The sequence below is a fragment of the Gouania willdenowi genome, chromosome 9 (genome assembly GCF_900634775.1).
Source record: "Gouania willdenowi chromosome 9, fGouWil2.1, whole genome shotgun sequence".
Lineage (NCBI taxonomy): Eukaryota > Metazoa > Chordata > Actinopteri > Blenniiformes > Gobiesocidae > Gouania > Gouania willdenowi.
The window spans coordinates 39999053-40013039 of NC_041052.1; the positions used below are offsets into that span (position 1 = coordinate 39999053).

The 13987-nt window shown below is 35.2% G+C and overlaps 1 protein-coding gene across 1 annotated transcript in view; it reads right to left on the reverse strand.

Annotated features, from left to right (window-relative positions):
* Positions 1-3351: 3351 nt before the first annotated feature.
* Positions 3352-13987, reverse strand: part of bmpr1ba (bone morphogenetic protein receptor, type IBa) — a 48244-nt gene continuing 37608 nt past the window's right edge. Inside the window, 9 exon segments of the mRNA XM_028456502.1 lie at positions 3352-4211; positions 4304-4357; positions 4359-4435; positions 6466-6644; positions 6740-7037; positions 9836-9998; positions 10001-10030; positions 11521-11659; positions 12735-12831. Coding sequence (XP_028312303.1) covers positions 4086-4211; positions 4304-4357; positions 4359-4435; positions 6466-6644; positions 6740-7037; positions 9836-9998; positions 10001-10030; positions 11521-11659; positions 12735-12831 — 1163 coding nt within the window. The 3' untranslated portion in view covers positions 3352-4085.

Below are 13987 nucleotides of genomic sequence, written 5' to 3' on the forward strand. Positions count from 1 at the left end.
ATTTTTTCCATTTTTATGCCTTACTATAGTCTTATCTTGTTAAAAAAATCCAAAATTTTTTCATTTTTATGCCTTACTATAGTCTTATCTCGTTAAGAGAAATCCAACGTTTTAGCATTTTTATGCCTTACTATAGTCATATCTTGTAAAAAAAAATCCAACATTATTCCATTTTTATGCCTTACTATAGTCTTGTCTTAACTCAGAAAAAATGTCCAACTTTTTTTCATTTTTATCTCTTACTATAGTCTTATTTCGTAAAAAAATACAAACATTTTTCCATTTTTATGCCTTACTATAGTCTTATCTCAGAAAAAATTTCCAACTCTTTTCTATTTTTATACCTTACTGTAGTCTTATTTCATTAAAACAAAATCATATTTTTTCCATTTTAATGCCTTACCATAGCCTTATCTTGAAAGAAAAAAATCCAAAATTTTTCATTTTAATGCTTTACTTTAGTCATCTCTCATAAAAAACAATCAACAATAATCAATTTTTCTGATTACTATAGTCTTATCTCATTAAAAGAAATCCAACAATTTTTCATTTTTATGTCTTACTATAGCTTTATTTTTTTTAAAAATCCAACATTTTTCATTTTAATGCCTTACTATAGTCTTATCTTAAAAATATCCAACATTTTTCCATTTTTATGCCTTACTATAGTCTCACTAAACCACTGTAACACCATGAATTCTCAGTGGTCTCCATCCTAGTTCTAACCAGGTCCAGCCCTGCTTAGCTTCTGAGTTCTGATGAGATCAGCCAATCACAGGGAGGTATGGACACATATAGATTAACCTCAGAAATGTGGTGTTTTTCATTATTTTTAATTACCTTAATGCATTTTCACCCCAGTTTAAGAGTTCATCATATTTTAGTTTTTAGGGTCTTATGATAGCCTTATCTCAGAAAAACAAAAATCCCATTTGCCCCCCCCCCCCCTCCATTTTGATGCCTTACTATTTCTTATCTCATTAAAAAAAAAATCCCAATTTTTTCCATTTGTATGCCTTACTACAGTCTTATCTCGTTAAAAGAAATCCAACATTTTTTCATTTTTGTGTCTTATCCCATTAAAAAAATTCTAATTTTTTCTCATTTTTATGCCTTACTATAGTCTTATCTCATTAAAAAATTCAATTTTTTTCCATTTTTATGCCTTACTATAGTCTTATCTCATTTAAAAAAATCAACAATAATCCATTTTCATGCCTACTATAGTCTTATCTCGTTAAAAGAAATACAACATTTTTTCATTTTTGTGTCTTACTAAAGCCTTATCTCATTAAAAAAATTCAACATTTTTCTCATTTTTATGCCTTACTATAGTTTTATCTCATAAAAAAATTCAACATTTTTCTCATTTTTATGCCTTACTATAGTCTTATCTCGTTAAGAGAAATCCAACATTTTTCATTTTTATGTCTTACTATAGCCTTATCTTTAAAAAACAAATTCAACATTTTTCTCATTTTTATGCCTTACTATAGTTTAATCTTATTAAAATTCAACATTTTCTCATTTTTATGCCTTACTATAGTCTTATCTCGTTAAGAGAAATCCAACGTTTTAGCATTTTATGTCTTACTATAGCTTTATTTTTAAAAAAATCCAACATTTTCATTTATTAATGCCTTACTATAGTCTTATCTTGTAAAAAAAAATTCCAACATTTTTCCATTTTTATGCCTTACTATAGTCTTATCTTAAAAATATCCAACATTTTCCATTTTTAATATGCCTTACTATAGTCTCACTAAACCACTGTAACACCATGAATTCTCAGTGGTCTCCATCCTAGTTCTAACCAGGCGTCCAGCCCTGCTTAGCTTCTGAGTTCTGATGAGATCAGCCAATCACAGGCAGGTATGACACATATAGATTAACCTCAGAAATGTGGGTGTTTTTTCATTATTTGAATTACCTTAATGCTTTTCACCCCAGTTTAAGTGTTAATCAGAATTTAGGTTTTAGGGGCTCATGATAGCCTTAATCTCAGAAAAAACAAAAATCCCATTTCCCCCTCCATTTTTATGCCTTACTATAGTCTTATCTCATTAAAAAAAATCCACATTTTTCCATTTTTATGCCTACTATAGTTTTGTCTCGTTAAAAAAAAATCCAAAATTTTTCCAGTTTTATGCCTTAGTTAGGTCTAATCTTTAAAAAAAAATCCACATTTTTCCATTTTTATGCTTTACTATAGTTTTATCTCATTAAAAATTCAACATTTTTCTCATTTTTATTCCTTATTATAGTCTTATCTCGTTAAAAAAAATCAACATTTTTTCCATTTTTATGCCTTACTATAGTCTTATCTTTAAAAATCCAACATTTTTCCATTTTTATGCCTTATTATAGCCTTATCTAGTTAAAAAATGTATTTTTTTTTTCATTTTTATGCCTTACTATAGTCTTATCTCATTAAAAAATCTAAATTTTTCCATTTTTATGCCTTATTAATCTTCTCTCTTAAAAAGTTCAAACATATTTCCATTTTTATGCTTACTATTGTCTTATCTCATTAAAAAAATCCACATTTTTTCATTTTATGCCTTACTATAGTCTTATCTCGTTAAAAAAATCAAATATTTTTTTCATTTTTATGCCTTACTATAGTCTTATATCATTAAAAATTCAACATTTTTCCATTTGTATGCTTTACTTTAGTCTATCTGGTATTTTTTTAAGATAAGTCTATAATAAGGCATAAAAATTTAAAAAAAAAGGTATATATTTTTTTACTTTTAAATGTAGCAAAGTAAAAGTAAAAGTGCTGACAAACAAAAAAAAAAAAATTTAAAAAAAACTACCGTAGTGCAAATCATCAAAAAACAACAAAAAATGTAAGGACCCATGACTCAGCAAAACCCCTGTCAGATGAAACGGCATCAGGCTTCAAAATAAAAGTCGTCAGACTTAACGGCCTCAGTCCATAAAACACGATGTGGCGTTTTATTTTGAAGGAACATTTATCATAGTTAAATAAAACATGATATATTTTAACCTTTAAAAATAACTAAAAAATAACAGCTTTCAACTTTTCTCACATATCTGAAACAGCACACATTGATGACGTCATGTTTTTTTATGGTTTCTTCAAAATACAACATCATGTCGTGTTTTACGTCCTGAGGCTGCTCAGTCTGACGGACTTTTATTTTGAAACCTGATGCCATTTCATTCTGACGGGGGTTTTGCTGATTGTTTGACCAATGACAGAGGTTTTCCTGATACCTCACTCTGAGACCTGAGGATGTCCTAGAATCTACGTAATTAGGACTTGTTTCCTCTCAAACAGGATGTACAGTAGTTTTAAAAACAAAAGACAAAGAAATACAGACATTACGAGTCTCACTTCAACATTTATTTGGACATAGAAACTATTATTTTTTCCACATATATTCTTAAAAGAGTTTCACATGTAAAACACAGTTTTTCAAAATTTACGTACGCCAACGAACCTTGAGAATACAGATTGACCTTTACTTTTCAGTGCCTACAAACACTGACACAATAAACCACTTTCTGTTTCCTTTTGCCACGTAGCGTCAGCTCCTGTACGTAGAGTTCCACGTGTTACGTAACACCGTCGGGTGGAGGGAGAGAGGGTTCTGAACGTGAGGCGTCGTGCTGCAGTAATAGATTACTGTGAAAAGGATCCTTTCCATTGCAACATTAGACGGCTTTCCTCTACGAGTAGCGTAGCTTTCACAGAAAGCATTAACATAGGATTTCACTCACTGGTCAGTGGCCTGTTTATGGACTTCTATAAGTCAAGCTTAGTGCATTCTCCAAGACAGAAACCAATCTAGGTGTGATGGGGAGTCCTTACACTAATCTGAAAAGGTCTCAATCCCCTGTAACACAGCAGGGAAACAAAAGTCCACCGTAGTTTGGGAGAACTTGTTTGCAGAGTTCAGGGCATATGGGATTTTACATCATTTAATCTCCTCGTCAGCTTTCTCTTTCTCCTTTTTTCTCCCCGAGAACAAGACTTTGAAACAATGTGGACCAGAGCCAGTGTGTTTACACACTCACACACACACACCTAGAAGTTCTCTCTCTCTCTCTCTCTCTCACAGCTTGATATCCTGTGACTCTGACATTTTGGCAAGTGTTTTTTTAACCCTGAGGGCTGTGAGGCGGGAGGCAGGACTGTGGGCCCAGCATTCTGTCATCAGCTTCCCCATTTGTCTCAAACACTGGAGGAAGGGAAAAAAAGTGTTTCCAGAATCAGTCCAAAGTAGCGTACAGGTTTCTATCCAGTGAGTTAAAGATGGAGACACTAACGTACCTCATCGCTGGTCCAGCGGTTCGGAAAGGACGGCCGTAGTTTCTTGATGCAGACGAACCTCTCTCATGTCTTCATACGAAGGATCCGATGGAACCAACTCATGATAAGGAAGCTGGTACTCCTCAAGGATCCCTACATGGACACAACGTAAAGAGAAAACAGCTGCTTTTACATCCATTTATAAAGACTGGCTGTTAGAAGCTTTTTTCCTTCTTTTCTAGATTGAGTGAATATCTGACAGTAATGAAATAAAACATGTGCAGTAGGTGGCGATATGCACCTATTCATGGTTGCAACACACCAATAACCAAGGAGAAGAAGAAGAAGAAGAAGAAGAAGAAAAGAAGAAGAAGAAGAAGAAGAAGAAGAAGAATAAGAATAAGAAGAAGAAGACACTTGTAAATATAATTTAAATCTGTGAAAATGACAAAGTGCACTTTTAATTTGAAACGCCTTCATTGAAAAATACAATGTAACAGATTGAATTTGATCAGATTATTGATCAGATTATTGCAGTGTGACATTTTTCTGTCTGAACCACAGGTAAAATCTCTCTTTTCTCTCATATTAACGACAGATTAACGTTCGTTTGTGTGGAAAGTCTGATTTTATTAACTCATGTCATCAATGTTTCACTTATTTACTCTTGTAGTGGATCAACCTGTGGCTTTACGTTGTACACAGTGTTAACATAGTTGGTCATCTGACCAACGTGGACAGAGGTCTAACATCTGTCAGAGTTTCATTCACCGAACAGCAGCTGACATGCACACCTCGGGTGCACACAGCTGATCAGCTCCGTGACGCTACTCCCACCGCCTTCCAGGACATATAATTAAATGTAACACATTTTCTCCCGTTTAGGAATGTTAAATGTGAACATATTGGAAATGCTGATGGTCCATCCTTTGGCATGATTGTGTGACTCCTCCACACAGTGGGACAGTGTCAGTTTGAATAGAGTCTCTTATGCAATTATTATGAGTCCATGTGGCTAAAATTGTAACTAAGTCCAAACTTCTAGTGCAATATAATGTTTCACCTTATGGGGGCGCTGCACTTATTCCAGGGTTAGAAGAGCGTAAGAGGAAAAGAACTTAAGCAGATGGGAGAATACGTGTGAAGCCAGATTTGAATGGGAACGCCCACATTTCAGGGTCGCTCCACCCAGAGTGCGTAACTGGGATGAAGGCATGCAGTGACTGACATAAGTACAGGGGGAGAATAGCAGGTTTTTTGACATACGCGCATGGGAAAATAGAGCCCTAAATGTGTTAAAGCAGAACTAAGTCACTTTTTCACCTTAATAAATCCTGTTTATGGGGTGATTGGGGGTCTTTCATTCCCCCTACTGTCTCTGGACAGAAAACCGCACTTGCAACTTTTCCTGCCTTCGACCCAGTGACAAGACGTAGTGCTTTACAACAGCCCAATACAAACTAATGCTACATTATGCACACGGTTGTCTACACATTCACTTTTCTTAAACTTATGTCATGGCAGAGCCAGCAAAAAAAAAAACACAGAGAAGATCTTTGTCTGAGGAACGAAGCAACTCCATGTAGTGACAGCTCAGCAGCAACACATACACTGTCGTCACGGCAACAGGCACGCACACACACAACCCAGTGCTCCATCCGGCAGCACACACACAAATATCATCTATCCATCCATCCATCCATCCATCCATCTATTTTCAGAGCCGCTCTGTCAGCACACAAACAAACAAACACACACACGTATTACTCCCACATCATTCATTTATTTTACTTGTCTCTTTTCCTCATACTGGTCACATGGTCACATGGGACTGTATGTGTGAAAGCACCCTTAGTGTCACTGTTGGAGTAGGATTTTTCAGTGATCAGTTGCTACTCATGTAGCTGTGGGGTGGTGCAGGCAACGGGGGGGACATAACCAAAGGGACCTTTAGGGGGAGCGCGAAGCACCATTTACTTAGTTCTGCTTTAACACAGAGCTGGGCAGGAAGCTTAAATATAAGCTGACTTAATGGACACATTTAAAACCCACCAATTCCATTAAATTTTATAAAAAATAAAATGTTTTATTTGAAGTTTTTAAAAGCAGATTAGTCCTAAGCTCTTTTGCACTGCAGTGCATACATAAAGCACTAAAGTGGAGATAGTGTGTTTAGTGTTTACCTCCTCCTGACACACAGCGTCGAGCGATCTCCCATAGAATGAGCCCGAAGCTGTACATGTCTGCCATGATGTACGACTGGAAATGACTCCGGTTCAGAGTCTCATCCAGAACCTCTGGAGGCATGTAGCGCTTTGTACCTACTCGAGTGTTCGGAGGGATATCCACCTCATTAGTGTCACTGGTGGAAAGAATCAAAGCAAAAATCTACTTTAATGAAACTGAGGAAAAAGAAAAATAGAATTTCCCGGAGGAAAGCAGCGACTTTGGCCTCACCTGATGAATTTGACGGCGAGTCCTAGATCGGCTATGCAGCAGGTTCCGTTTCTCTTCACCAGGATGTTTTTACTCTTCAGGTCTCTGTGAGCGATGGCTGGTTTTCCCTGAGTGCCAAAGATCTCAGTGTGGAGGTGACAGAGTCCAGACACAGAGGAGTAGGCTAGTCGTAGCATGGCCTTGTTGTCCAGAGTGGTAGATTTGAGGTAGTCGTACAGTGATCCGTTTTCATGGTAGTCGGTGATTAAATAGAGCTGTGTCCATGAGCCGGTGCCTTTGATGTCTGCTGCTATGAAACCTGTGGGAATAAAAGCTCTTTAAACAACCTATGACTGCACTGCAAACCACTGATAATATTTTTTATTTTACTATCCACACGTGTCAAACTCGAAGTCACTTGGTAGCAATTGGTAAATTGGTATTCATTGAATTTTCAACTAAATTACAAAAAATGTATAATGTAGTTTGCTAAATGTTTCTGTGTTTTTGGGCTAAATTTGGCCCACGGACCTTGAGTTTGAGACATCATCCAATTCAGCCATTGTAAGAGAAAGAATGACAGAGTTAAATGTAACCATTGTGTAAATTACAAAATAATTCCGTTGTAGATATCTCAGCCCCTAAAAATACACATATAATAAAATGTACAAATTTCAAATGCCTATATTAGATGATGGTAGTATTTTTTTTTATCTCAAATTGTTGAAATATCTCTCAGTTTTAATCCCAGCAAGTTCTATTTGTTTTCTTTTAAAATAATATGTTGGTTTCATGTATTTTTGTATTTATTTTTAACACTTTACTTTGATCTCCTGACATGTTTCGACTGACAACTGTCAGTCTTCTTCAGAGGCATCTGAAAAAAACAATTGTCCGAATAAATAGAACCATAACTCTCGATTCTTCACAACAAATTGCAATTTTTATCAAAATATTTAACAGAACATCCCCTTATATATGTATATAAAAGCTAGAAATCTCTGTAAAAACCAACAGTTTTTTTTATTGTCGCTACAGCACATTAAATAAAATAATAAGATGTCACTTGACCATTGCATTACTAATTTATTCTTTAATAAAAACATTATATTTGAAAGTGCAGAGCTGTGCTAATGAGTGTGAAACATAACATGCAGTATTGATTGTGAATGGGAGTCTACCACCAAGTTTACAGCATCTGATCCTTTGCCCTCCTACTTAATTATAATGCATGGAGTGTTGCTTAATTACTCAGTGTTGGCTCTGCTGTCTGCCGTTGTCTACTTTATAATTTGTCGAGTCTGCGCTCTTTGCCTCCCTCTGATTGGCTGTGGCAGGTTGAATTAAGACTTCACATCAAATGTGTAATGCTACATTTTTAGTGAGTTTAATGTATTGACTAAATTAGATGCATGTCATTTGTCCTGGCTGTTCCATTAATGCAATGCAATAAAAAACATAAACATAAGTACATAACACAAGGAAAAATATACAAACAGGTGTGAATATATACATAAATACTGAATGTATAGTGGAATACATTAATTTTACATTTATAAAGATATATATCACTTAATTATGTTTCCTTTTATAGTGTAGATAGGTGTATATTATAAGAATATTAATGTATATAAATAAAGTACAGTACTTATCAGGGACCACAATAATGTGATTTTCTGATCCGAGAGTTATTATTTAGAATAATGACTGATCTGATTATTAATACAGGAAAAAACAAAGTGTTTTGTCTTTGTAGTCCTTTTGTGTGGGTTTTCTTTCTTTTTTTTAGTTTTTAGACATTTTGTGTTTTTTTTTAACTTATTTTGTGTATTTACTTATCAATAATAGTGAATTTGTGTTGCCTTTTTGTGTGTTTTTGTTATATTTTTATGTGTTACTGTTGTCTTTTGTGTATTTCTCTGAAATTTTGTGCAATTTCATCAGCATTTTGTGTGTCTTTGAATTCATTTTGTATACGTTGTTGTTGTATTTGTAGTCATTTTGTGTATACGTGGTTGTTTAGTGTATCTTTATTATCATTTTGTGTACTTTTGTAGACATTTTGTGCATTTTGCTGTCGTTTTTTGTGTTTCTGGAGTTTCATGTGTTATGTTGGGCTTCATACAACTTCATGAATTACAATTTTGTTTTGCAGCCCTCAATCTAATTCACCAGTTGCAATATGTATGATGTACAGGCTTCACGTGCAGGATTTAATAACCATTTATTATCTCTTTGCTTTGTTTAATCTTTAATTTCTTAATTATTATTATTATTGTATTTGGTCATTTTCAATTGCCAAGGTCAAAGACAAAAAATTTCCATATCTCTGCAAATATCTTTCATACAAGTTTGATGCTTACATTTATGAAAACCTCAAGTGGAATATTTTTTTCATTGGACCAAAGCTGTACGACCTACCAGTAAAAAGATCACAAAAAAATATTTTTTCCCTACAACTTGGACACTGGTACCATTGAACAACATTACCTTTCAATGTGTGACCTTGACCTTCACTCAAGGTCATACTTAAGGTCAAGAACTCCTCAGAAAAGTGAAGAAAGTGAGAGCCAAAACAAAAAATACATTTTTCCCTATAACTTGGCCACAACTTGAGATACAGTGCTCAGACTGGTACCATTGAACAACATTTCCTTTCAATGTGTGACCTTGACCTTCACTCAAGGTCATATTTAGGGTCAAGGTCAGTCTTCTGTTTTTCCTACATTATTACTTTCATGTTAATTAGTAAAAAGAACAAACTTGTCAACAAATCCAGATGCAGGTTGTTATTTTTTGCCAATTCTTTCCATTTTCAATTGCCAAATACATATTTGCCTTGCAACAACAGGTCTTGCCTAGTGATATATGCAGTATATATATATATATATATATATATATATATATGCATTCATTGTGGTAAATACACTGTTGTTTGTGTCCATGTTGGAAATAAAAAATAAATCAAATCAAAGCTAATGTAAATATAAGCTAAAAATCATTTATTTTGTAGCATTTCAATGACTTGTGTTGATAGTTAATCTGTTTAAAATCCTTTTGTGCCAATATTTTGGTCAACAGAAACATTGCACAGATGGAGAATTAAAGAAAACTTACCAAGTATGTTCTCGTGTCTCATCAGGACAGTCTGGTAAATTTCCGTCTCTCGAAACCAACTCGCTTCTTCCGTGGTGAAGAAAACTTTAACGGCCACTTTCTCTCCCCTCCATCGACCCATCCACACTTCTCCGTATCTGCCTTTCCCGATCTGCTTCACCATCTCTGAATCTGCTTGGCTATGGTTCTCTGAACCTGTGGAACATTAAAGAAGAATTCTGCTCGTCCACATATTCCACATATGCTGAGTCATCTGCTTTCATGAAACTCCATAAACAAAAACTCAAAACAACAACCGCTACATTTCCTTTAAGGCGGTGCTTCTCAAAGCTTCCCTCAGCAAAAAGTACTTTATTCAAGTGTCCTACAAGTATACTTGTTTCATACTAAAACTGAGGCAGTATACTTGAAGTGTACTTTTTATATACTATATTTGATAAACTTAAGAAAAGTATAGTGAAGTATACTTAGCTTAAATAATAGTCAAAGACTAAGTACATAATACTTAGACTTACACTAATACTTTAATACTAAAGCTTATATTTGTAAATGAGTATACTGTACTTTTTTACTTCTTTCTGCCACAAAGTATTAATATTTAGAACATATTGATCCAAGTACAGAATAAGGTGAAGTGATTGACTTGTGCTTACATTTACTTTAGCAGAATAAAAATGTTTTTCACTACGGACATTTGCTTTGAGGTATTACCTCTTTTAAAAACGTACATGTTTAAGACAATATAGTGCTGGAGTTTAAAAGTTTACAGTAAATAGTTTGTGTGCTCATCTGCATTAACTTTATGTATCTTAAATACATACTCAAAAACGGAGAAACATTTGACTTGACTTTATTGATCAAGTTTATTGCAGTCTAGTGTACGTACAGTATGAGTTAACTTTAATAATACTTTAAGATGTATATTTCTAGTGTATAGATAGTATGCAAAGCAAACATCTAAGTATGCTTAAAGTATTACAACAAATAAACTAGTAAAAATAAAATCTTAGTTCATAAAAGTGTACTGTACCTAGAATACTAGTATATACAGTATGTGTAAAAAATATGACAATAAATAAAGCCCTGATTCTTCTTCTTGTTGAATACTTGAAAGTGTACTTTTATAAACTTAAAATGTTCCAATTTAGTCCAAAGAAGTATTAAATAAGTATACTTTCTAGTATGCTACAAGTACATGGTCCATAGTATACTAGTACTTATACTCAAGCATACCTAATAAAATGATGTACTACTTTTTGCTAAGGTATGTGGCACATACCCACATGGAGGTATGACAGGTAGGACGTGCCAAACAGGAGGAAATATTCAGTTTCCTTGCCAATAATGATCAATAACGCTAAACAAAACACCTACACACAAAGACAGTAATAATGAGAAACCTAAACATGGAGCATAAATTAAAAGAGCTTTATTTCCTGTATGTTTGACTGCTGCACTTCTACATTTTGGCTTTGCAGGTGATTAGTTTGATTTAGTTTTTAATTTTCTGATTTATTATGAAATATGACGTTACTTGTTCCCTGTTAGCTCAATGGATTAAAAAAAGTTATTAATCAGGACTATTTGGGGGGTGGGGGCTTGAAAGTGGACAATACTGTACCCATAAAAAGTTAGAGAAGCACTGGTTTAATATGTGAAGTGTAGTTGCTGTGGCGGTATCTCACCAGTAGAGGGAGCCCTGAGCCTGATCCAGAACTCTGGGATTGTTCTATCAGGTCTTTCAGAGACTCTCCAGGAGGAATGTAAGTCTCATCCTGTTCCAGACCAATAGTGTAGCGTGGACGAGACTCCTGTCTCTTATACCTACAAAAAGAAAAACATTTATCACCGTGGTCACCAACACGGTGCCCGCGGGCCCCAGGTAGCCCACATGGACCATGAGAGGGGCCCTCAGGAGCTCTAGTCACCAATGAGCTCCATCTACAATCTGATTTACTTTCCATGATTCAAACTCACAAATATGAATACATGCAACAGATGCAATTAGTACTTAGTAAAGTTAACTAGTGCTGATTAAGTTTTAGTATTAAAATAACCATCTTTAAATGTTTATTTAAACATTGTGACAAATGTTTTTTAATGTTGCACATTTGGTGCATGGTTAGAGCTATGTTAAATATATATATAATATGATATATAAGATATATTTAAAAAAAAACAAAGTGGAGTTTCTATAAAATATAATGAAAATGAAACAATTGCATAAATTAGGAGAGAAAAAAAAATGTTTAATGTTGAAACCTCCACATTTCCGAACTTTATAATGTTAAGGTTTCATTTATTCACACAGCACTTTTTCAGGATATTTACTTTGATTTCCTGTCAACTGCCAGTCCTCTTCAGAGGTGTCTGCTGATGGCTTGGATGTGAATGAATGAAACCTTAACATTTTATTCAAAAAGAACTTGTTGGAATTATTACGTGCATGGAAGTCAAGGTAATATCAAAGCGATCGGCAGATGCCTCTGAAGATAACTGGCAGTTGACAGTCGAAATATGTCAGGAGATCAAAGTAAATTGCCTGAAAAAAGGTGTCTGATAAAACTATAATCATATTTATTATAAAAATAATGATTTCCTACCTTTTTAAATGACTGCTAGCATTCCTTATTAACTTACCTCTAATTAAAATGAAACCGTGAACATTTAGTATTTAAGAAGCTCTTTTCTAACTGGTAGGCCTTCACATTATTCACTACCTACACCGTTTGCTTGGTGATGACCTCTGATTTAGCACATGTTATTACAAAGCTTGATGTCATTAAATATGTCTGCACTAAAACAATAACTGCCATGGAACACAGAATTGTTAGTTGTTAAAAAGAATAATAAATAATCAATAAACCTAATGAAATATATCACTTTCTTTGTGGATTACCTGAAGTAACAGAACACAATGATGCCGACCAGGATAATGCTGCACACAGTGACTGAAATCAACAGAGCCATGTGGTGGATCTTCCCATCAACGTAAACTGGAGAAAAAACACAGAAAACAAACAAATAGAGGAAGATTAGAAATGTCAAGACTGGGTTATTTTACACAATAAATCAAAATGAAATGAGTTCTACAGATAACAGTTTCTTGTTTAAGAAATAGTTTTTACACCCTCTAGGAATCCTGAATGAGTAAATAATCAGTAGTTAAAGCTGCTAAACACCATCATTTTTTAAAAATCATATAAAGATATAATGTAGACCTTCTAGATTAGAAGTATGCAACTCTGCGTTAATACGATTTTAAAAGTGCTCAGAAACACGTTTGTAATTCTTCTCCAGTCTGCATTTACTTCCCCCACCCGAGCGTCATGTTTAAGGGGGGGGTAAATAGCTCCTTAATAGCTACAAAGAGGTTGACGCAGTTGACGTAGCACTCTTCTTCTCTACCGCCGAGAAGCCGCAGTGGTCACAGACTTTAGCACACCTGTTGGCTTCGGTGAAGGAAGCTGAAGCCCAAACAAAGTCTAAACGCTGGGCTCTGAGGAAGCCTCGGGGTTTAAATGGACTTGATTTTATATAGCGCTTTATCACCACACTGAAGCAGTCTCAAAGCGCTTTACACATCAGCTCATTCACCCAATCACTCTCACATTCACACACCAGTGGGACAGGACTGCCATGCAAGGCGCTAGTCGACCACTGGGAACAACTTAGGGTTCAGTGTCTTGCCCAAGGACACCTCGACACATAGTCAGGTACTGGGATCGAACCCCCAACCTCTTGATCAGAAGACGACCCACTACCACCTGAGCCACGGTCGCACGGTCGTTTAACAGTTACCGTAGACTCACGGTAGGTGAAGCAGCAGTGTTCATAGGTTTACTTAGTTTCTTTAGCATGTCCCGTGTTCCAGGGGCTGGTGGTGTTGTGCCAAAGTCTGTGACCCAAAAAAATCTAAAGAAGAGGAGTGCAAAACCTCTTCATAGCTATTAAGGAGCTGATTACTCCCCCTTAAACATGACGCTCTGGTGGGGGAAGTAAATGCAAACTGGAGAAGAATTACAAACGTGTTTAAGGGGGAGTACATGTCCGCTGAGAAGCCGCGGGGATTGGAACTGTCACCACCTGCAGTCACAGATTTTTTCAGGTCACAGATTTTGGCACAACACCGGCACTCGGCTCGGCTGTGGC